This window comes from Orycteropus afer, unplaced genomic scaffold, assembly GCF_000298275.1.
Source record: "Orycteropus afer afer isolate SDZICR_OR568_19922 unplaced genomic scaffold, OryAfe1.0 scaffold00123, whole genome shotgun sequence".
In the NCBI taxonomy this organism is placed as follows: domain Eukaryota; kingdom Metazoa; phylum Chordata; class Mammalia; order Tubulidentata; family Orycteropodidae; genus Orycteropus; species Orycteropus afer.
Window position 1 is genome coordinate 3,726,747 of NW_006921710.1, and position 22,992 is coordinate 3,749,738.

A 22,992-nucleotide genomic window follows, 5' to 3' on the forward strand; every position below is an offset into this window, starting at 1 on the left:
TGATGGGATTCCTGTAAGATCTGGAGAAATGAGATGCTGTCGGCGACCAGCAGCCGCGTTCCAGTGAAGCCATTTGCTGGCTCTCTGGAATCTGTCAATCATGGTGGTGGCTTTTGCAACGTTACTGAATTGCTCTAAGCCCAGTTCTTCATTTGTAACAGCCTCACAGCTCTTACAGAGATTTAAGCATCCAGTCAACATTTAAAGAGCACTTACCACTCCAGCCTTGACCATGCTGGCAGAGTAAGCACTCAGTAAGCTCAAGAAGTGGGCACTGACATGACTCTCATCTTTGGGGCCAGCAGGTCCTTTGTCTCCTGAGCCTCATGATGGAATTATTGGTATCTGTGCAATCAACATCCATGTGATGGAAAGCTCACAGGGGTGAGGCAGCACACATCTCAGGGTTCTCATCTGTAAGCACACACCAGACGCCAGGCTGTTCTCTGTATGACCGGAGTGAACATGTGAGGGTGCCAAAGTTCAAGTGAAGCTGTGGACACACTCGCAAGCAGGGCCTCTTTATTTTCTTTGACTTTTTTATTGTGTTTTAATTGAAAGTTTTTTTTACCACAAATGGTTCTCATTTAATAGTTTTTATACAAGTTGTTCTGTGCCATTGGTTATAATTTTCAGCATGTCTGCATCCTCATTATTTCCATTCTGTTTGCTCTGTTTTCACTGATCTAGTTTCCCTCTCCTCCTTGCTCCTGGGTAAATGCTGACTGTTTGGTCTCATATAGTAGACTGTTTAAGGGAGTACATTCCTCACAGTGATACTGTTTTCTGGATGTCAATCTGTTATTTGGCTGAAAGGTGGCTGCCAGGAATGGCTTCAGTTCCAAGTTTGAAGGGTATCTTAGGGCAACAGTCCTGGGGGTTCTTCTAGTTTCTACCCAGTAAGTCTTTTTTTTAGAAATGTGACTTTTGTTGCACATTTTTCTCCCATTCTATCCAGGACCTTCTATTGCCTCTCTGGTCAGAACGGTCAAAAGTGGTAGCTGGGCACTATCTAGATCTTCTGGCCTCAGGCTGTAAAAGGCTGTCGTTTGTGTGGGCTAACAGTCCTAGGGACTGGTTACTTCTTAGAGTCTTTGGTTTCCTTCATACTCTTTTGCTCCAGACAGGAGGAGACCAATAGTTGTATGTTACATAGCTGCTCGAGAAGGGTTTTTTTTTTTTCCCCTAAGTAATTGTGATTTCAGTGCAAATTTACAAAGCAGATTTGTTTTACTCTCAACAGTTCATCCACATTTCATTGCACAGCCTCAGGTAGGGTCTTTTAACTCAAAGCCCGCATCCTGAAGAGCCAGGCTCTGCTGCCTCGAAAGCACATGTTTAAACAGTCTGGACAACTGCTTTCTAACTGGCAAAACTCTAGACTAGAGGGAGGATGGAGCCGCCTTTGAGACCTGGAGACAGCAAGGGGCCCGACTAATGAGGGCCAAGAGCAGTTGTTTAACATCCCCTCACCAGATAACCACTGTAACCCTAGCAGGCGGGAACAGAGCCGAGCAGCAGGAGCTCTGTGAAACACGGACACTCACACATACCAGCCAAGTGACTAACCCACGTATGAAAAAGGAGAGTTGGGTTAGATCAGTGGTTCTCAAGAAGAGCTTTGCTAGCAATGTAAATCCTCAGGCCACACTGACTTATCTCTGGGTCCAACCTGGGATTCTGACGCCCACTAGTATTTGAGAATCACTGGATTAGATGGTGCCAGAGGTCCCTTCCAAGTCTTTTCTCAGATGGTCTCTTCCCTAGTGGCCCCTCAGCTTCTTTCATCTGAGTCTTTAATTCCTAGGCTCCCCCTCTCATAAGGGCCCAGCCCTCCGTCCTTCATACTTGGTTCCCTAGACACCGTTAGTAATCCAAGGCCTCTGGAAAGTCAGGGGACGAGAGCTGTGAGTGAGGCACTGTCACTAGCTGGAAAACCCTGACTAATGATGTGGATTTGAAGGCCCCTTTTCATTCCAAACTTCCGTGATGTGATAAACTGAGGATCATTCCAACATTACAAACAGAACAGCAGCAACTAATAAGAGTCATTTTCTGAATGCTTGCTGTGCAGGGCATGGGTCAAGCCCTCAGCTTAATCATCACCTCAACAAAGAGTCAGGAGATTTGGGTTCCTGTTTTAGCTCTGACACTTATTAGCTGGGTGACTGAGGTGGGGGGTCCACAACCCTCTCTAGGTCCCAATTTTTGTAGCTTTAACATCAAGGCTTTGAGATGGATTTATCACAAAAACACTGTATAGAAGAAGCCAGACACAGAAAGTATTCGTAGTGTACAATTCCATTCACATGAAGCTCTGGAACAGGCAAACTAAGCTGCGGAGGAGAAATCGGATCGGTAGCTGTGTAGTTTCGGAAAGGAGGCAGCTGTTATTAGGGTGGGCGCAAGCCAACTATATGGGGTGATGGAAACGTTCTATCTTGATTGCAGTGGTGGCAAAAGAACTGTATACACATTTGTCAAAACTCAATGAATGGCACGTTTAAAAAGTGTGAACTTTACTGTATACAAATTATGAATTCAAAATGTTCTTCATAAAATAAGGGGTTTGGGATTAGATGATTTCTAAAAATGCTTTGCATCTAAATTCTGGATTTCCATGACTCCAGTTGGGATAACATGCACCACAGGCTGAAAGACTTTCAGATCCGATGTCAGGAGATACAGGTCAGCTTGTTAGTCTAAGGGGCTTTGCCTGTGGTCTCCACTGTCACTTCCCCTCAAATGGTTAGCAGCACCCAGGTCCTGATTCAGAAGGTAGCCTGCTCTCACCCCACCCTGATGCAGGTGGAACATCGATAAACGACAATTTATGTTTAGTCTTTTCCCAAGTGTAGCCTTTGAAGTCAAAGTCTGAGTTTCAATAGTGACTGCCACAGACCTGCTAAGTTTCTTGGAACTTCCCTAGTAGATGTTGTGTCACTATTGTCAGTGGGAGCAGGTGGGAGGCAGTTAACTAATTTAAAGAACAAAAATCGCAAAGAAAAAAATTAAGAGAAGGAGGTAGAGGAGAGAAAGCACCAAGGAGTCAGTGACTCCCTCGGATCACAAACATACATTGTCATAGAATCTTTATTTTACACATTTGCATCACAGTAAGAGAATCCATCCCACATATCATCCTGATCTGAACCCGACCGTTATGTTTACATAAATACTCTTCAATGGTAATTAGTGTTAAAAAAATACTGAAAACTCCTTTTGCATCCCAGTCTAACCTGGAAAACAAAATGATATTTACAGACCTGTAAGACCACCCCCAAATGAAACTTATTTTTGGATTAAGTATGTCTGACTTCTTTTGAGGTCACATGACTAGGCAAATCCAATTTATAATGGGCAAAAGCTGCTGAAGGAGTCAGGAAAATCCCTTGTGGACAAGATTTTTAGACCCTTCTGTAATAATATCTTAAATGTTAAGAAGGCTGACCCACTCTCCCCCTCCCCCATCTCATTTGGCTGCCCACTACAAAACCTCAAACCTTGGGTGAAAAGAAACTCACTGTCCTTGGGGTAAGTGAGCTCTTCTGTCTTTGACCTTTACTAACTTCATCCAGAAACCCTCCTTCCCACATGGCCTGTCTGCAGGCTTCTTACCCTCACAAGTCCAACAAAGCCCCGATTCCACATGAGCAAAGCCTCGCTCCCCCGCCACCTTGCCCCACTTTCTCAGCGTGCTTCCTCCTGCGTCTCCCATACCCCAGCACTGAGTCATCCAAAGACATTATCTACTGCTCAAGCATAAGCCATGCAGAGGGCACAGGTGCATTGCTGGGCTACGAAAGAGGCCCCCGGGCAATCTGGAGAATGTTCAATTTGCTGATCAACAACTGCGTTCCAGGTGGTAACTAATGTTAGTGTCAACTCAGGTGAATGTCTTTTAAAGAGTCCCTGCCAAAAACACCCCAGGGAAAACTGAGGTAAAGCGCAGATCTTTTAGAGCATTTGGTATGTTCCAGATGAATACCTTTTTAATATACCAAGAGGTAATGAGTCAAAGTCTAACTTCTTTAGCAGGGAAGCTATTAACTTACTGAATTCTAAAAGGAGAACAAAAAGCAGCAGCATCCTAGACTCGGTATATCCTGAGTCTGCATTAAAAGGCCAGGTGTAGGGTAGAGAAAAGCAAAGGGGTGAGGTGTGGAGTGTGGAAAAGAGATGGAGAAGTGGTGCAGGAGCTATTTCCTTTGAAATTCAACAGCCTAGCCGTGTGAAGCATGAATGATTCTGCCATTCTACTGGGTGTATGGAGCAGGGCCAACAATCTCATCAGACTGTCTAATGTTCTAAGAGCCTTCCTTGAAGAAAATGCTTTAGAATGGGGAGATGGCCAGAATACCATGCACAATTCAAACAGGCATCTTTCACACTCTTCCTTGGTCTGTAAGGACTGTTCCTTACAGCAGATCCTTTTAAGTCCAGAACAAGATGTTTATCTTAGTGTTGGGAAAGAACAGCATCTACAGTCCGAAGTAGTAAGATACGGCATTGGTATGCACTCTCTCTGGACAAAACTCTCCTTAGCTTAGAGGAATTCACAGAGCTGCTGGGAGAAAATGCCGCAATGCACCACAGCCTTTAGCCCGCATTCCCAGCCCCAGCCTCTGTGAAGCTCTCAATCAATAAGCTCAGGCAGAGGGTGGAGGAGGAGGTGCGGAGGAGGGGTGCAGAAGGGTGGGAGGAGGGAAGGAGGGCAGACTGGGAGCAAGCAGAGTGCAGAGATCGCGATGAGATCATACACGGGAAAGGATAGCTTGCTCTAACAGTCAAACAAAGCGGCTGGCCTATGGTTAAGCCCTGTGCTTCCTTGGCAGGCTGGACATTCCACGGGGGAAAAAAAACCCTGGAAATTTTACTATAAAGTGGTTTTTTGAAAGAAAACTGAACCGACTCAGTCCATGGTCTAAGAAATCACCTTTTTACTCTAATTAGAGCAAGCTTCTCCATACTGGAAAGAGCCAACTCAGCCGAGTAATTCTCGGCAGCAAGAAATGCATTGCTACTGAAATGTCAAAGCACCGAGGGACAGAGCAAGGCTGGCTGAGCCCTTGGCCACTGTGAAGAGCCAGAATTCAGAGATCAGTTACTGTTTTTGTTGTCCAAGAAGTAATGTTCTACCAAAATATACACATTTTATTAAAGGAAAACAAGACCCTTCACTTCCTCAAATTTCATAGCCAACAGCACTTCGTGTCCACGACAGATTTCTCAAAAGAAACATGGGTATTCTGTGTAGGCAGAAACAGGGAGGAGGAGTACAAAGCACAGCTATAAATACACCAATCTCTCTGCAATATGCACCAGCCCAACTGGAGGTTTAACCATTCAAACACTGTATCACAATGCACCCAAGCGGACTGTTAAAATCAGGCTGCAGGAGGGTAGGTGGCTGGTGACACTACTTGGCTTTGGACCTCAACCAGTCAGCTTTACTCAGGAACAGAGCTGAATGGTGGGTCACAGCTATGAAGTGATGGAGAAAGAGAGGAACAATTTACTGAACAGAAAAGAAAGCTTAAACAATTTTTAAAAACTTGAACCACCATTTGTTTTCCCAATCTCTGACTGGGTTTTCAATTTTTTTCTTAATCGTTGGCCTAACTTCAAACCTTTTACCAGTTACAATACAGGACATGGACAAATGACCTCTTGTTAAGAAAGACTGTGGTCATGGTCAGTCTTTATTTCCAGAACACTACTGTATCTCAGTAGAGGGCCAGCAAAAAAATAAAGGGCAGACAGACCCTCAATGAGATGGGTTGATACAGTGGTTGCAACGATAGGTTCAGGCACAGCCAAGATCGTGAGATGGCGCAGGAGCGGACAGTGTTTTGTTATGTTCTATGAGTCAGAGCTGATTCCCAGCATCTAACAACAACAACAAGTTGTATCTCTATTGTACACTCCTGCTCTAGAAGGGGCAGGGCTGCAAAAATGCAGCGATTCAGCAATTCTGTGAATGAGCCTAGAGGCATGTATGGGATTTAAAGAACTCCCAGAGAAGCCCGACACTCGGTTCACACGTTCCCAAGACTCTGCTGAGGTGCCTATCCGCCAGTGAAGGAGGCAGGGGCAGCAGCAGCAGCTGGCCTCCTGAGATGGAGCTGTCCAGGTGGAAAGTCAGCACCTGTCCACACACACACACACACACACATTCCCATTCTTCCTCTCATTCACTCACCAGCTTCTTTGTTTTGAGAATCAAGCACATGGAATGAGGACAGCTCTGTGGAGACCCTTCCTAGTGGGAAGGCTTCACCCATCTTTGTTCTTGCCAAGAAGTCTATTGCTTCATCAACATCTGCCTGCAGGAGAAACAGCACATGCATCCTTCTGAGGGAAGTACCTAAGCGAGTTTTGGTGGTCACAGTGTGAGACCTGTTTCTGCAGTGACAAAGTCTCTAAGTTAATTTAAAAGAAAAAACGGTCCCTTAAATTAATCCTTAAGAGTAAATTATTATGTACCGAAGCATCTCCAAAAGAAGGTGATAGATGAACGCTTTTCTAAAATATCTGCAGAGAGGTGGATAGTGAGGCTTTGGAAAGTGCCTGCTCTTCTCTGTGCTTGGTCAAACCAAGACTGTGGAGGTTGGGCTGGACAGAGCAGATGCCTAACAAAAGTACATAAAGACAAGTGCTTCCTCACTGGCCACTCAGGAAGAAAGAGAAAATGGTACAGGAGAAGGAAAATAGCTGTTTTCTGAGCAAAGACTTTTCAGGGTCCCAAATCTGCTGTTTCTGCCTTATCTTTCCATCTTGGAGATGAGAAAGTCAGTCCCAGAGACGGTCACTGTCTGCTCCCCATGGGGTTCCTGTCTCCTACAGGTCTGGCTCACTGACAAGCCCAGGCAAGGGTGGGCTCTAGCTTCTGACACACCTGGGCACCGGAAGCTATGCCACTGAGCTGGCGCCCCAAGCATTAGGTGTTCCTGATAGAGCTACATTTTGGTCTCCTGTCTCAGGCCTCGGCTACCAAAAACCTCATGGGAAATGACCACAAAGCGCTGGTAAGCCTTCAGCTCAGCAGACCTGCTGAACTTGCCTCATTACTCAAATGACTATCTAAGCGTCGCAATACTGTTCACTTTAGGAAACGATCCATGTTCATCTTCATGCTCTCAAAGTCTGGAAGGGAACCTCACTGAGTTTCTGTGAAAGATTTTACCATCTAAAAATCCCTGAGAGTCAATCTCTGTTAAACACACTCACTGTCCTCACATACATCATTTTGTAATACAGGGACCATGTCTGTTAATTCCTCTACTTAGAACTCCTATTTCGCTTACATGAGATGCTTTTTAAAGAGGATGACTTGCTCATGTTTAAGAATTTGGTTAAACACTACCTTTTCAGCTCCCAGCTGCTCCTGAGATAGGCAAAATTCCTTTCCATTTTTTCTCCACATTCTGATCACGCAAGATACACAAACCTCAAGAGGAGAGGGGAAACAAGAGATAGTGTTGCTCTGGGCAGGCAGGGAAGCCAGATGTTCAGAAAAATCTTTTGAAGAATGCTTTTTGAACTCAAAAACACATTTCTTTCCATCCACCAGGCAACACAGAATACATCTCAACAAAGAAAAGGAATTCTGACTGGACCGTGTGCTGGATCTGTGATTCAGAAAGTGACATTATAGTCCACAGATGATAAAGCCCTTCCTGGAAAGACAACCACTGGGCCTCTAAAGCTGTTGGTTTCTGGTTACGTGTGGACTCTGGAATAAAGGTCTGGGACAACATCCAGGGCCAGAAATCCTGGGAGGAGTTCTACATACTAAATTGGGTTTGACCAAGGTAATTCCTACTCTGCTTTCTGAAATAATCTAACTGCATTCATTTTTGTCCCCCAAAGATACAAAGAATTCCCTCATTCCCATCTTTGTAAGTCCCTTTATCCTTGTTTGGCCTTTTCTAAAGCCCCGTCTATACCATGGTTGGCAGCACAGACACCCCACCTATCCTCCTTTACCCAGCCCCTGCCATCACCAACATTCCTGCAATACATTTGGGGTCACAAATGCATATACCTTAATGGCTCCTAATTTTTTAAAAAAAGAAATATAAAAATTAAAAACAAATTCTTCCTTTTATCCTTCTCCTCCTCTCTCTATTCCCCTCACCACCATGCCCACCTGAAAGAGAACTCTAGCTGCCTATAACCAGCCACAGATCCAGTTTCCACAAAAGAGAGGAAAAAATTAGGTTTCCATGGCACTTTGCTCCCAGTCACGCGCTCTGAGGTGTCACTGTCGGGAGGTGCCAACTGCTTTTGCTCACCAATAGGACTATTAATAAATTAAAAGTTTTCTTTGACAGTGCTGTCCTCGATGCTGGCTCCGTCAGGCGGTGCCTTCCCAATCGCCCTGAGGCTCCACAGAACCATTGGTCACCTTCTTGACTTTCTTCATGTTCTCCATCACTCCTGATGTTGTTACTCTACACAAGGGGGAAAAAAACAACACACCAATTAGGAAAATCTCATAGTCTTACAGAAAAGGCCATCTTGAACACAGCACAGTGATTCGAAATAGAGTGGGTATAAAGGTGAAATTCTGGAAGCAGACAGTCCTGGGTTCAAGCCCTGATCTGCCTCTCTTGCTGTGTGATGTTGTCATTAGTTGCTGCTGACTTGATTCTGATTTAAGGTGACTCCGTGTGTGCAGGGTAGAACTGCTTGCAAGGGTTTCTGAGGCTATGACCTTTCGGAAGCAGATCACCATGCTGTATTCTGAGATGCCTCTGGGTGGGTTTGAACCACCAACCTTTTGGCTAGTAGTCGAGTGCTTAACCATTTGTGCCACCCAGGAACCTTTGCTAGCTGTGTAACCTTGGCCAAACGACTTCATCTCTGTGCTTCAATATTACAAATATTTCCCAGAAATAAGGAAATGAGCTTCTCCAATGTACCTGAATCAATCAGTATCAGCTATGACTATTATAATCCTTAATACATCTCTCTTTTTGTCTTGACCACTAGAATTTTTATTCTGGTGCACATATATAAAAAAAACAAAAAACAGAACTCACTGCCATTGGGTTGATTTGGACTCATAGCGACCCCTGCTGGGGTTTCCGAGGTAGCAAATCTTTATGGAAGTAGACTGCCCAGTCTTCTTTCCATGGAGTGGCTGGTGGATTTGAACCATCAACGTTCTAGTTAGCAGTCAAATGCCTTAGGCACTATACCACCAGAGCTCCTCACATATATACAATAGTGATAATTTTGAGGTCAAGATCTGTATCATAATTAGCATTCTGAACAGAAAGTTAATCAGCAGTACAGACATTTACAATAACCACCCACGGTGGATCATTTTTGAGCCATGGGACAGAAACACATAGCTTTGAAGGAACCTTCTAGGCCAAAGATTCTTTGACTACTAGACAAAAAAGAACCAGCTGCTTTCTGCAAATCCCAGGCCCTGGTTACTACAGGATGTGGCCAGGCCGTCTGACACCTGTCAGTCTGCATATGACCTCTGCCTTCAATCTGTGAGCTCCACCAGGGGCACAGGGGCCTTATTCTCTGTTTGCTGTGCCTGGCACTGAGCAGGTGACACAGAGACGTTCACTGAACACACAGTCTAAAAACGGAAGAACCTTGGTCTCACACAACATGAGGAGCTAAGCAAGCCAGGCTTTTCCATAAGAGTGAATCATAACATCCCTTGAGAAGGAAAGGGGTCCATGAGGAGACAACTTCTTACCCAACAAAATGTGAGCTGGACAGTGTCTAAAGATCGCTTAATCTATGAAGAAACTAAGTGACTCTAGCAGGAGAAACCAAAAATAGATACTTACTAGAGTATGAAGGCCCAACCTCTCTCTTAAGTACTATAGGAAACAAGGCAATTAGGTCTCCCCACTATGCCCATTCCAAAGAAAGGTGATCCAACCGAATGTGGCAACTATCAAACAATATCAACTAATATCATATGTAAGTAAAATTTTGCTGAAGGTAATTCAAACATGGTTGCAGCAATACATTAACAGGGAACTGCCAGAACATGGAACAGGACTATCATCGCTGAAGCCAGATGGATCTTGGCTAAAAGTAGAGAATACCAGGAAGATGCTTGCTTGTGTTATACTGACTATGCAAAAGCATTTGCTTGTACGGATCATTAACAAATTATAGATAATACTGTGAAGAATGAGAGTTCCAGAACACTTAATTGTGCTCATGAGGAACCTGTCCATAGACCAAGAGGCTGTCATTTGAACGGAACAAGGGGATATGGCATGGTTTAAAATCAGGAAGGGAGTGTGTCAGGGTTATATTTTTTGACCACACTTATTCAATCTGTATGCTGAGCAAATAATCCGAGAAGCTGGACCATATAAAGAAGAACGTGGCATCAGGATTGGAGGAAGGCTCAATAATAACCTGCGATATGCAGATGACACAACCTTGCTTGTTGAAAGTGAAGAAGACTTGCAGTACTTACTGATGAAGATCAAAAACTACAGTCTTCAGTACGGATTCCACTTCAACATAAAATAAAAATCCTCACAAATGGACAAATAAGCAGCATCACAATAAGTGGAGAAAAGAGTGGAGTTGTCAAAGATTTCATTTCGCTTGTATCCACAATCAACACCCATGGAAGCAGCAGTCAAGAAATCAGATGTCATACTGCACGGAGCAAATTGGCTGCAAAAGACCTCTTTAAAGTGCTGAAGAGCAAAGATGTCACTCTGAAGGCTAAGGTGAGCCTAACCCAAGCCATGATATTTTCAGTCGCCTCATATGCCTGTGAGAGCTGGACAATGAATAAGGAAGATGGAAGAAGAGCTGATGACTTTGAACTGTGGTGTTGGTGAAGAACAGTCAAAATACCATGGACTGCCAGAAGAACCAACAAATCTTTCCCAGACGAAGGATACCTGGCATGCTCCTTAGAAGTAAGAATGTCCAGACTCTGTCTCACCTACTTTGGTCATGTTGTCAGAAGGACTATTCTCTAGAGAAGGATGTCTTTCTTGGTATAGTGGAGGGTCAGTGAAAAAAGGGAAGGCCCTTCACAAGATGGACTGACACAGTGGCTACAACGACGGGCTCAAGCACAGCAAGAATCGTGAGGATGGTGCAGGACCGGGTAGTGCTTTGTGCTGCTGTGTGCAGGGTCACTAGGCGTCGGGGCTGACTCAACAGCACCTAATATCATGGACCAACAAGAACTTCCTAATCAGTCTAACAAACTCAATCAATTCAACACGTTCTTTTCAAGGACTCTACTTTCTCCCAACTACAAAATTGTTTCACATAAAAACCGTTAACACAATGGCCCTGTCTGTGACACATCTAGGGTTTATCCATCTGGGCCTGGATAGTGATAAATGTTTTCATAGAGCTGGGAAAGAAAATTCCCTCTCTCTTTTTTTTCTGCCACTATGCTGCTGGCTGCTCAAACCTACCAGCCCCTCCTCAGAAGGAAGGCTGGGCAATCTACTTCCGTAGAGATACCACCATGGAAACCCAAAGAGGGGTCACTGTAAGTTGGAACTGACTTGATGGCAGTGAGTTTGTTTTTTTTGGTTTGATGTTGCTGCTAAGGAGCTCTTAAGGCACAGTGGGTTAGGCATTCTGCTGCTCACCGGAAGGTCGGCAGTTCAAACCTACCATGTGTTCTGTGGGAGGAAGATGAGGCAATCTAATTCTGTACAGATTTACAACCCTAGAAACCCTATGGGGGTCGCTACAAGTCAGAATCAACTCAAAGGCAGGGGGTATATTGCTGCTATACCCAACCCTCAAAGCTATCCAGTCTTCCACAGAGTCTAGACTTGTCTCAAATAAGAGTTCTTTAGGTTCATAGGTTATTTGTGCTGTTGTTAGGTAGTGTCGAGTCGCCTCCGACGCCTAGTGACCCTATGCACAGCAGAATGAAACACTACCTGGTCCTATGCCTATGCTGCAATCCCCGCTACACTTGATCCCATCGCCGCAGACACTGTGTCAATCTGTCTCACTGAGGTTATTTGTACTTCTGGTAAAACTGGGACAAGGTTCTCCTTGTTGAAATGTGGTTCTTATGTGAATTGAGGGACTCCTGCAGATGCTGTTACAGGAACTGTAAAAGTATCCCCAAAACAAACCCAACAGACATAATGCAGTGTCACTTCCTAGCGGCTGGTTCACATCTCAGGCTGACCTCATTAAGAAGAGATCACACTTTTCCCCAGAAGGAATGGGATGCACAGAGTTGCTTCCAAAGTGACTTTCTCCAGACTGGGACATAAGGGACTAGGTGCTGCATCTATCTGTATGCCTAGGAGAACCACACACCTTTCCAACTCCAGCACCCTTTTGCTTCTCCATATTTGCTCAGGTCAGAAAAGAGAGGCAACCTAGAGTCTTACAGAAACACTCCCTTTAATAGAGGAACCATCGTATGATTATACCACCTTGTCAAAAAAACCAGAAGGCAAATAGAGGATGAGGGGCCTCCTGTTGAGGCTGAGAGGCAGAGCACACTCTCTGTGACCCGGACGTGGTTTTGAAAGGTTTGGGAAAAACATTTTCTACCTTTCTTTCCCTAAGCAAACATTCCTTCCCAGATGGTGGGCCAACTGAGAAAACAAGTACTCTTTCACAACCGCCTCTCTGCTGAGGATGGGGGGTGGGGAGGGTGGGAGTTGGGGGGAACAGCTGCCTGTAGAGTCCATAGCCTGGCAGAGAAACAGACTAATGGCCCAACAACGTGAAGCCACTTAAAACATGGTAAGTAGCAGAAGGAAACAGGTTCGACAATGGCTTGAAGTACAAACAATCACCTCTGAGACATGTTGTGAATGATGTGAAGGAACTGGTCAGCAAGGCAGATGGGTGGGAGGAGAGAGGAGAAAAGAGAAAAGAGAGCAAACGTGAAAAACACGGTGAATCAAAAAGAAAGTTCCACGGTGCAACTGGGCATGAGGAAATGTGGCAGGAGGAGGAAGAAGGGCAGGCACAGGCAGGGAGCAAGGGCCCTGGGCTAGATCCCCCCAGACTTACACAGGCGACACTCTCAGACAAGGCATCAGTGAGAATGAACAAGACCCAGGTTAGATTAACACCCTAGAGCCTCCCAGGCAGGGACACAAGGAGGTGGTGCTTCAACAACTTCACAACTTCCCAATCACCTCTTCAGGTGTCCCAGTTGTGGTGCAAACACTGAAGTGGACCAAATAGCTGCAGAGCCAATATCTGAACAGCAGTCTGTACCACAGATAACTGTACTCCAATGCCCTAGACACAGCATGGAAAGGTACTCTACAAAGCTCAAGTTAAGCCACGAACAAGGATGATTTTCAGTCCAAATTTAAACTCTGCATGTCCAGTTAGAGCCTCCTGGAGCTGCACAGATCACAACCACCATCATTCACTTCTGTACAAGCTGGTGGCCACAACCACCTGAAGGGATGATGGAGCCACTCACAGAGAGGCACAAACGGACTCAGAGCACAGGGCAGGCGGGCCTCTCCACATGCCAAGCCTCAGGTCCATTCCAGCAGAAGCTGTTCTGCCACCGGTACCTGCTCAAAGTAGTTCTTTGAGCTGGGGTGGCTCTCCCAACATCAAGAGCATGCCTGCCCTGCCTCCAGGGTAACCCATTTGCAAGCTGGCTACCAGATCCTGAGCTGACCTACAGCAGAGAGGCAACAGCACTAAGTCAAGCACAGGTGCTCCCTGTGGGATCTGTACAGAAGAGTCTCTGGCGGGCACGACGAGAAAGAAACAGAGTGGTTCCCGAGAGAAGCAGAGGTGCCCTGGAGAAGGGTAGGGGGCTCCAACAGAGATGGAAGGAGCAGCTGGGCCACCTCCTGCTTTCCCTCTACATCTAAAGGGCAAACCCTCTTTTCCTTACAGAGGCCTGAGTGTAACTCAACCAAAGGGCCCGATAAATCCAGGCAAGATGAGAAAGGGGCCTCACGTCTGCCGCGCCAGTCAATGTGGCCTGGACTGAAGAGGTCAATGAACACATATGTTTCTATTGAAAAAAAAAGAAAGAAAACAATGTTTTCTGGACTTTAAATGTAGCAAGACCTGGTAAAGAGACAATTCTATTAATCTCCAATCACCTTGCTTCCATTTTCCTTCCCTACCCACCCAAATTGGAGCTCTGGTAGCATAGTGCCTAAGGCATCTGACTGCTAACTAGAAGGCTGGCAGTTCAAACCCACTAGCCACCCCTCGGAAGGAAGATGAGGCAATCTACTTCCGTAGCGATACTGCCTCAGAAACCCAAGGAGGGGTCGCTATGAGTTGGATCCAACTCAACAGCAGTGAGTTTTTGGTGAAGATCCACTTAAATGAATGCAGGAAGTAGTAACAGGTTAATGGCAACCTTGAGGACAGCTTCCAGGAAGGGGAACACCAAGAAGACAACTCCCCAGCCCTGGAACCCACACTCAACATTTCTTCCCCACTCCTTCCTCTTGAGATGACAGAAATAACTCAGACCATCGAGGACAGGCATGCCTTACGAGGAAGCTACCAAGTCTGATAATTAAAATTCAGAGTTTCAAACTGATTCAGCCCAGTTCAGTGATGGCTAACCAAGGAACACCAGAATGGAGCCCAATTTTAAAATGTGGGTGAACAAGGATGCTACCCAGAATGGGAAAAATTACAGGCTGAAGCCCTGGAAACGTAACCTCCTTCTTAGAAACAAAGGCAGCACATGGATTTCAGAGCAACAAATCTCTTGACCAGCAGAGTCAAAAACCAGATGGCTCAGAGGTGGCAACTAATCGTACCATTTTGAATGTGTGTCACTCTCCACAGTCCTGGCAATAATGCAATGTCAGACACTGGGTTCCTGAAAGGGCTCACTATTCCAAGTACCCCATTCCAGGACTTTGACTTATAATTTTTCCCATTCAGTTAGTGTTCCAGATAACCCAGATTAAAAAAATTCAGTTGTAGTTCTGTCAGCCATGACTGAACCAGTTCGAAGCCCTGTTAATATTATACCCAAAACTTTTCAACTTGCTGAATTTTTTGTGATAAATTGTGTTACAATGTATAAGCCTCTTTGAGCAAACATGGGTATATGGGTGGATAGATGGGTGGACAGGCTGAACTATTAGATATGTCTATGAAATGGGGAAGGTATCTAAGAACATGTATAGGGTTGGCAGACAATAGTCCTATAAGTTTATGTGAATGATCAGAATTCCCAGGTGTATAGTAGAGCTGACAAGGGGCAAGGTTATGATCACTGCTTGGTAACAGCCAGCTACCAAGAAGGACTGAGTAGTTGAACCTGTGGGCTTGGGACCATAGTTGCAGGGGACATCAAGCTCAATTGGCATAACATACTATACAAAACATTGTTCCACCTCCTACTTTGGTGAGTAGTGACTGGGATCTTAAAAGCTAGCAAGGGGCCATCTAGATGCAATGATGGGTCTCTCCTCGTCCAGAGCAAAGAAGAATGAAGAAAACCAAAATTCAATTAATTCAACAATTAATCCTTGTGACTGGTACACCATCCAATCTGCAGCCTATATGACTATGAGACCAGAAGAACTAGATGGTGCCCGGCTACCACTGTCATCCACTTGGAAGGAGATCTATGTAGGAGATCCTTGATAGAGAGGGAGAATAATGTGCAACAAAACTCAAAATCATTTGGAGGAAAAAAAAAGGGGGGGAGGGACCAAGTTTGCTGGTCCGATAGAGCCTGGTGGAACCACTGAGCCTATGGCCCCTAGCTGCCCTTCAGGTCTGGAATTGAATTCACACCTGTGGTTTCCAGCCAAACAAAAGACAGGCATATGAGATGAACATTTTACCTCAGGTAGATACACCCCTTGGAGAGAACAATCATGGGAGAAAGAAGGGCTGCTTATGTACAGGGAGACAGCTCAGGGGGCAGGAGTACATGGAGGGATGGACACTGGGAAGGGGTAACTATGGGGAGGAAGTGGGAAGGGAGCTGTTGCATTGTGGTAAACTGTGGTCAATGTCATGAGACAAAGTGTATGTGAACTGCTGTATAGAAAGTGAATCTGCTCTGTAAATCTTCACCCAAATCACAATTAAAAAAAAAAAAATATATAAGCTTCTTTGAGCTTCAATCCAAAGAGAAATGGTGAAAGAAACAGAAGGGGGAAAAAGAAACAAAGTCAGTGTTAAATTATGCCCTCATTCCATAGGCTTGGAGGGAGAAGCTGCGCAAGGCCTGCTGGGGCCTGCATAGAGGCCTAGGCCAGAGGCAGGGCAGAAGCAACGCACCTGGAAGGCACTGTGTTTCCAAAGGGAGCATGGCTAGCACCTGGCATCAACTAGGAGAGTCACCCTCCCAGACGTACCACACTCCCACAGCTCAGCTAGAGGAGGCGAGAAGAGGTGAGAAACAAACTATGCACCGCCTCAATCTATAAAGTCAGTGAGTGGCCCAGATCAGAGTTCACGTGTTGCCAGTGCTGAGCCCTGATGATAAGACTTATTAGGAAGAAACCCCTGTAGATCTGTCTTGGGGTACAGATGTGTGTGTGCTGTGGTGGGGTGGAGACTTGCTGGTTGGTTGTGAGGCATAAGGACTATTACTCTCCATAAAAGGTTGCTTTGTTCTGTGACAGGGACCAGACTTAAGCTCCTTTCTTCAGGCAACACCCACCAACATGCAGGCCACTTTACAGAGAGCTAATGACCTTCTAGAAAATAGAGGTCAGGGCTCTGCTTGCCTCTGGCTTGGTTTATTTCTGGAGGATTTAAGAGATGCCATCCAGGAATACCGTTTCCCCAAGAAGAGGGAGATGACAGCCTTAGGTGACCATGCTGTCACTGAGAAGCTGCAATGAGCCCTCCCACTCACCTGCAGTTGATATGGCAGGCTGATGGCTGAAGCCTCTATTGCAAAGCCTTTTTTGCTATGTCATATCTTATAAATTCACAGAACTTTCTCAACAGTAGACTTCTTAGCCGAAGAACTTCCTCAGAATAATTTCCTTGCTGATTTAAAGGCACCTTACCTCACTAAACTTCATTTGTTCCTCTGTACAATGAGCCCGCCTCACAAACTTCTTTTTCACAGGTTCATACCAGGCTACTGCTCACAGAATACCAGCCCCTAAGCAGAACCCTCATCTGGTTGAGAGGTAAAATATGTTTGTCTCTCCCTCTAGAGCTGCCACCCATGTAGCCTTTCTGCCACTGAAGAATAGCTCACTTCACTAAGCAACTAAAAAGTACCCAGCATAATCAGAGTACTCTTCCCTTGTAATTGGTGTGTAAAATGAAGCAGCCGGAGGACAACCCTTGATCCAACATTTCCAAATTCCTCATTTACCAATCTTTCCCAAATCTTACCAGAATAAAGAACATACTCCCTCTAGGCCCTACTAGTCTAGTGGTCTGTTCGTCTACTCCCTCCTTTCATCCTCTGATTTTAACACAAACACAAAGAACCTCTTGCTAAAACAGTTACCCTACCATCAAATATAGACACTCTGGTGGTGGAAGGAAGATAGGGCGATCTACTTCCATAGATATACCGCCTCGGAAACCCAAGAAGGGGTTGCTATGAGTCAGGTCCGACTTGACGGCAGTGAGTTTGGTTTGTTTTTGGTGGTGGCATAGTGCCTGAGGCATCTGACTGCTAACTAGAAGGCTGGCGGTTCAAACCCACCAGCCACTCCTTGGAAGGAAGACTGGGCAATCTACTTCCGTAGTGATACCACCTCGGAAACCCAAGGAGGGGTCGCTATGAGTTGGGTCCGATTCCATGGCAGCGAGTTTGGTTTTGGTTTACCATCAAATATTGTCAGAGCAAGACAAAAAAACCCAGAAAACAAAACGAAAAACATTTTTCCATGATACACAAAATATTTTCACTGTGTATCCATGTTTTAAGATGTAGTATCAGATGGAAAAGATGTGGAAAAGAGGAGCTCTTACTTTGTAGGCAGGAACGTCAACTGATCCAACCATTTTGGAGTTTAATTCAGTCACCTGTGCCTCTGTATCCAACAGTCACTTGCTCAGATTCTGCTAATTCTATATAAGGCACGTCTGACGGTCCTGGACCCTACCTTTCCGTCCCCTATCTAAAAGAGCTATTTCCTTTATCTAAAAAGAGTATCTCTTCCTTTTGCACTGGGAGTTGCTGTTTTGGGCCCATCCATGAGACCTGTCTTCTGTTTATCGTTCCAGTAGTGAAGGAGCTCTGGTGGCATAGTGCCTAAGGCATCTGACTGTTAAGCAGAAGGTTGCTGGTTCAAACCCACCAGCCACTCTGCAGAAGGAAGATTGGGCAATCTACTTCCGTGAAGATTTACCACCTCAGAAACCCAAAGGGGGTCACTATGAGTCGGAATCAACTCGATAGCAGTGAGTTTGGTTTGGTTTTGGAGTGAAATTGAGCATAAAGAACTGTCTCAGGCTGCCTGACCTGTCCTACAGCCAAGAAGAGCCCAGACTGGGTCTAGTCTCAGCCTCTGAACTGCAAGAAGTCAAAAGGCTGCCTGTGCTGGAAGGAAAAACTCAACCTTAGGCTAATCATCAAACCCATCTGTTAACTTGGCTGATCACAACTCATGAGCTGACGAGCAAAAACACTCATGCGCTATTCACATTCTCAGAAAATGATTGCCTCGCCCAGAAAATGGGACCCTAGTCACTTACCTTGTGAATGAGAAAAGCCCTTATCAATGCTCAGCTGCAGGTCAAAGTCAATGTGCTAGCTGTGAAAACCCACTTAGTTATCTTATGATAAATGACGTTTGAGGATAATCAGCACTTACACATGACTCAGATGATTACATTTGCAGACATAATAAGCTCCCAATGGCAGGGGCCCAACAGGAAGTGGGGATGCCCGCTCTCAGTAGTTCTGAACAGGCCAAGTATATTCCTAAGTTCTTGCCAGTGAGTTACTGGAAGCAGGCTCCAATAACACTTAGTAGGATGGCAAATTCTATTTTCCCTGAAAAGACTGAGCCATGCTTGGCAGATGCTGTACTTAAATGTAAGTAAGAGAGCCTGGGGCTTAAGTGTCCATTTCCTTCAGCTGAAAATAGAGGAACCACATCTGGAGCAACAAAATGTGGACAGCAGCTGGTTCAACCCATGCTGTGTTGCTGTCAGTTAGGGTAAAGGAAGAGGGGAAGAGGGGGAAGGAAGGGGGGATTTCTTACACAGATTCCATTTCCAAGTCATCTTCTTCCTGAGAAAGCTGTAGGTAGGGATTGTCTGAAGCTGGACGGAATTTATACCCAGTTAAAACAAAGAATACCAGCGTGGCCATTTCATCCAGGAGCTGCAAATTTAAAATACACCCCAAAATAAATGGATTAGGAACACTGTTCTTCAGATAGCTGTGGAACTAAACAAACTGACACAGCCTCGCTCTCTCCAATCCACCACTAGCTGATTACCCACAGGCCAGCGTTTACTCATAGACAGCACTTTCCTTACAAGATTTCCTGAGGCCTCCGTGAATAGCATTTTGCCCAGAGATAATCATTTAAGAGACTGTGCTCTAATCAGTCTTTATCGGTATCTTTTAAAAGCTCGTTATATGTCCACACATTCCTACAATGGCTAACGAACAAAGTGAGTTCTTCAAGAAAAAATACGTCTCTACATCATCTGGAGGCTTACTCTAGTAGTTAAACTAGTTCTATTATATTGCAAAGGTCCTTTAGTATTGAAATAATAATGAGGAAAGAAAGGTCTGGATTCTAAGCTATTCTAAACCCCATGGCTGAAGGAAAAGACTACATCTCATCCAGGTTTTAATTATACATGACAAATTTTACTCTCTCTGCCTGAGGCTTTCTGTTTAAAAACTTTGAAAATTGAAAATGAAAATCAATAATGCAATTATTTCCAGATTTCTCATGTAATCCAATAGCTTTACTGGACAAACAGATTATCTTAATTATAGACCAGATGAGACTGAAGGTCTTGTGGTTACTCCTAGATAAATGAATAACAACCTTAAGCTGCAACTGCACTATTCCTCTATCCCAAAACTTTAACTTCCGACTAAATTCTCTGGTGCTACTCTCTGCAAGCAGCCTACCTGGTAGAGCCACTTCCACTGGAATGGAACAGCAAGCTTGAGGAGAAACGCAATGATCCTTGTGAAGTATATGTAACATACGATCTATACAAAGAGGAAACAAACAAGAAACAAAACCAACATGGAAAATATGGCACCACTTTCTTCCAACAATTTGGTTTTACAAATGAACTACAAAAGAGAAAACAGAATCATCTGAAATTATTGGACACTGATGTTGTTGTTAGATGCCATCACGCTCTGACTCATAACAACCTTGTGTCCAACACAATGAAACGCCCAGTTATGCACCATCCCCACAATCCTGATTATACCCGAGCCCATTACTGCAGCCACTGTGTCAATCCATCGTGTTGGAGGTCTTCCCTTTTTCACTGGCCCTCCACTCCACCAAGCATGATATCCTTCTCCAGGGGATGGTCCCTTCTGACTACATGACCAAAGCAGGTGAGGCGAAGTCTGGCCATTCTTGCTTCCAAGGAGCATGCTGGCTGCTTCTTCTGGCAGTCCATGGTATTTTCAGCATTCTTCACCAACTCCACAATTCAAAGGCATCAACTCTTCCTCCGTCTTCCTTGTTCACTGTCCAGTTTTCACATGTGTATGAGGCGACTGGAAACACCATGGTTTTCGGTTAAGCTCACCTTAGCCTTCAATGAGACATCTTTGCTCTTCAACACTTCCAAGAGATCTTTTGCACCAGATTTGTCCAGTGCGGTACGTTGTCTGATTTCTTGACTGCTGCTTTCATGGGTGTTGATTGTGGATCCAAGTAATAGGAAATCTTGGACAACTTCCATCTTTTCTCCATTTACCGTGATGCTGCTCATTGGTCCAGTTGTGAGGATTTTGTTTTCTTTATGTTAAGCTGTAATCCATACTGAAGACATAGTCTTTAATCTTCATCAGTAAGTGGTTCAAAGTATTGGTTCTTTCAGCAAGCAAGGTTGTATAATCTGCATATCACAGGTTGTTAATGAGTTTTTCTCTAATCCACATAGTCCAGCTTTTCAGATGATCTGTTCAGCACACATACTGAACACATATAGTGAAAGGATACAACCCTGATGCACACCATTCTTGATTTTAAACCATGCAACATCTTCTTGTTCTGTTTGAATGACAGCCTCTTGGTCTATGTCCAGGTTCCTCAAGACCATAATTAAGTGGTCTGCAATTCTCATTCTTCACAATGTTATTGTTCTGGTTACCTAGTATTGCTCTGACAGGAATATACCACAAATGGGATGGCTTGAAAAAACATGAGTTTATTCTCTTACAATTTGGGAGGCTAGAAGTCTGAGTTCCAAGTGCCAGGCTCCAGGGATTGTGTGAAAGCCCCTCAATCTTGGGTTTCAGCTCTGCTTCCTGCTCCCAGCCCACTGGAGCTAGAGGCCTTTCTTCACTCAGACAGCTACTGGGTGCTGAGACTGACAAACCCAAGGTTGACAAGTAAAAATGCACAGTCCCAATGTTACCAAACCACATGCCAGGCCATGAATTCAAGTCCATTATAAGTTCCAAGGTTGGCAGAACATGGCAGAATGCTGAACAACGACACAGCTACATGAAGGGTTCAAGCGTGCCATAAGCTAGAGACCATTCCCAAAGTTGTTTCTTATATACGGGTTGTTGTTGTTACGTGAAGTCAAGTTGGACCCGACTCATAGCTACTCCTCCTTGGGTTTCTGAGAGTATCACTACGGAAGTAGATTGCCCCATTTTCCTTCCTAGGGGGGCCTGGTGGGTTTAAACCACCAGCCTTCTGTAGTAGACCACACACCCAAAGGAGCTACTCAGCTACTCCAATATAGTCCACCATGGAGTTAACTACCAATCTCAACACGGGAAATAACAACATTCAGCTGCCCAGTCACTCAACCAGGTCCAGCCAAGTTGACACACAAATTTAACTACCACAGTTATCCATAATTTGCTATGATCCACATAGTCAAATGCCCTTGCATAGTCAATAAAACACAAGTAAACATCTTTCTGGTATTTGCTTTCAGCCAAGATCCATCTGACATCTGCAATGATATCCCTCATTCCACGTCCTCTTCTGAATCCAGCTTGGATTTCTGGAAGTTCTCTGTCAATATACTGCTGCAACCATTTTTGAATTATCTTCAGCAAACTTTTATTTGCATGTGATATTAATGATATTGTTAAATAATTTCCACATTCTGTTGGATCACTTTTTTTTTTGGGATGGGCACAAATATGGATCTCTTCCAGTCAGCTGGCCAAGTAACTATTTTCCAAATTACTTGGCATAGATGAGTAAATACCTCCAGTGTAGCATCCATTTGTTGAAACATCTCTATAGTATTCTGTCAACTCATGAAGCCTTGTTTTTCACCAATTCCTTCAGTGCAGCTTCAACTTCTTCCTTCAATATCATTGGTTCTTGAACACAGGCCACTCCTGAAATGGATGAACATCAACCAGTTCTTTTTGGTACAGTGACTGTGTATTCCTTCCATCTTCTTTTGATGTTTTCTGCATCATTCAACATTTTGCCCATAGAATCTTTCAATATTGCAACTTGAGATTAAAATTTTTTCCTCAGTTCTTTCAGCTTGAGAAATGCTGAGCGTGTTCTTCCCTTTTGGTTTTCTAACTCCCAAGTCTTTGCACATTTCATTATAATAATTTACTCTGTCTTCTCAGGCTGTTCTTTGAAATCTTCTGTTCCAGCTCTTTTATCTTGTCATTTCTTCCATTTGCTTTAGCTACTTTCTGTTCAAGAACAAGTTTCAGAGTTTCTTCTGACATCCATTTTGGTCTTTTCTGCTTTCCTGTCCTTTTAATGACCTTTTGCTTTCTTCATGTATGATTTTCTTGATGTCAGTCCACAATTTGTCTGGTTTTTGGTCACTGTTGTTCAGTGTGTCAAATCTGCTCTTCAGATGGTCTCAAAATTCAGGTGGGATATAATCAAGGTTGTATTT

At 44.5% G+C, this 22,992-nt stretch overlaps 1 protein-coding gene across 1 annotated transcript in view; it reads right to left on the reverse strand.

The window, feature by feature from the left end:
* Positions 1 to 8,359: 8,359 nt before the first annotated feature.
* GPR107 (G protein-coupled receptor 107) overlaps positions 8,360 to 22,992 on the reverse strand; it is an 81,176-nt gene continuing 66,543 nt past the window's right edge. The window contains exons 13-15 of the mRNA XM_042781450.1: positions 20,039 to 20,122; positions 19,149 to 19,270; positions 8,360 to 8,456 (exon numbers count right to left, since the gene is read on the reverse strand). Of these exons, the coding sequence (XP_042637384.1) occupies positions 8,360 to 8,456; positions 19,149 to 19,270; positions 20,039 to 20,122 (303 nt within the window). The remainder of the gene's footprint in view (positions 8,457 to 19,148; positions 19,271 to 20,038; positions 20,123 to 22,992) is intronic.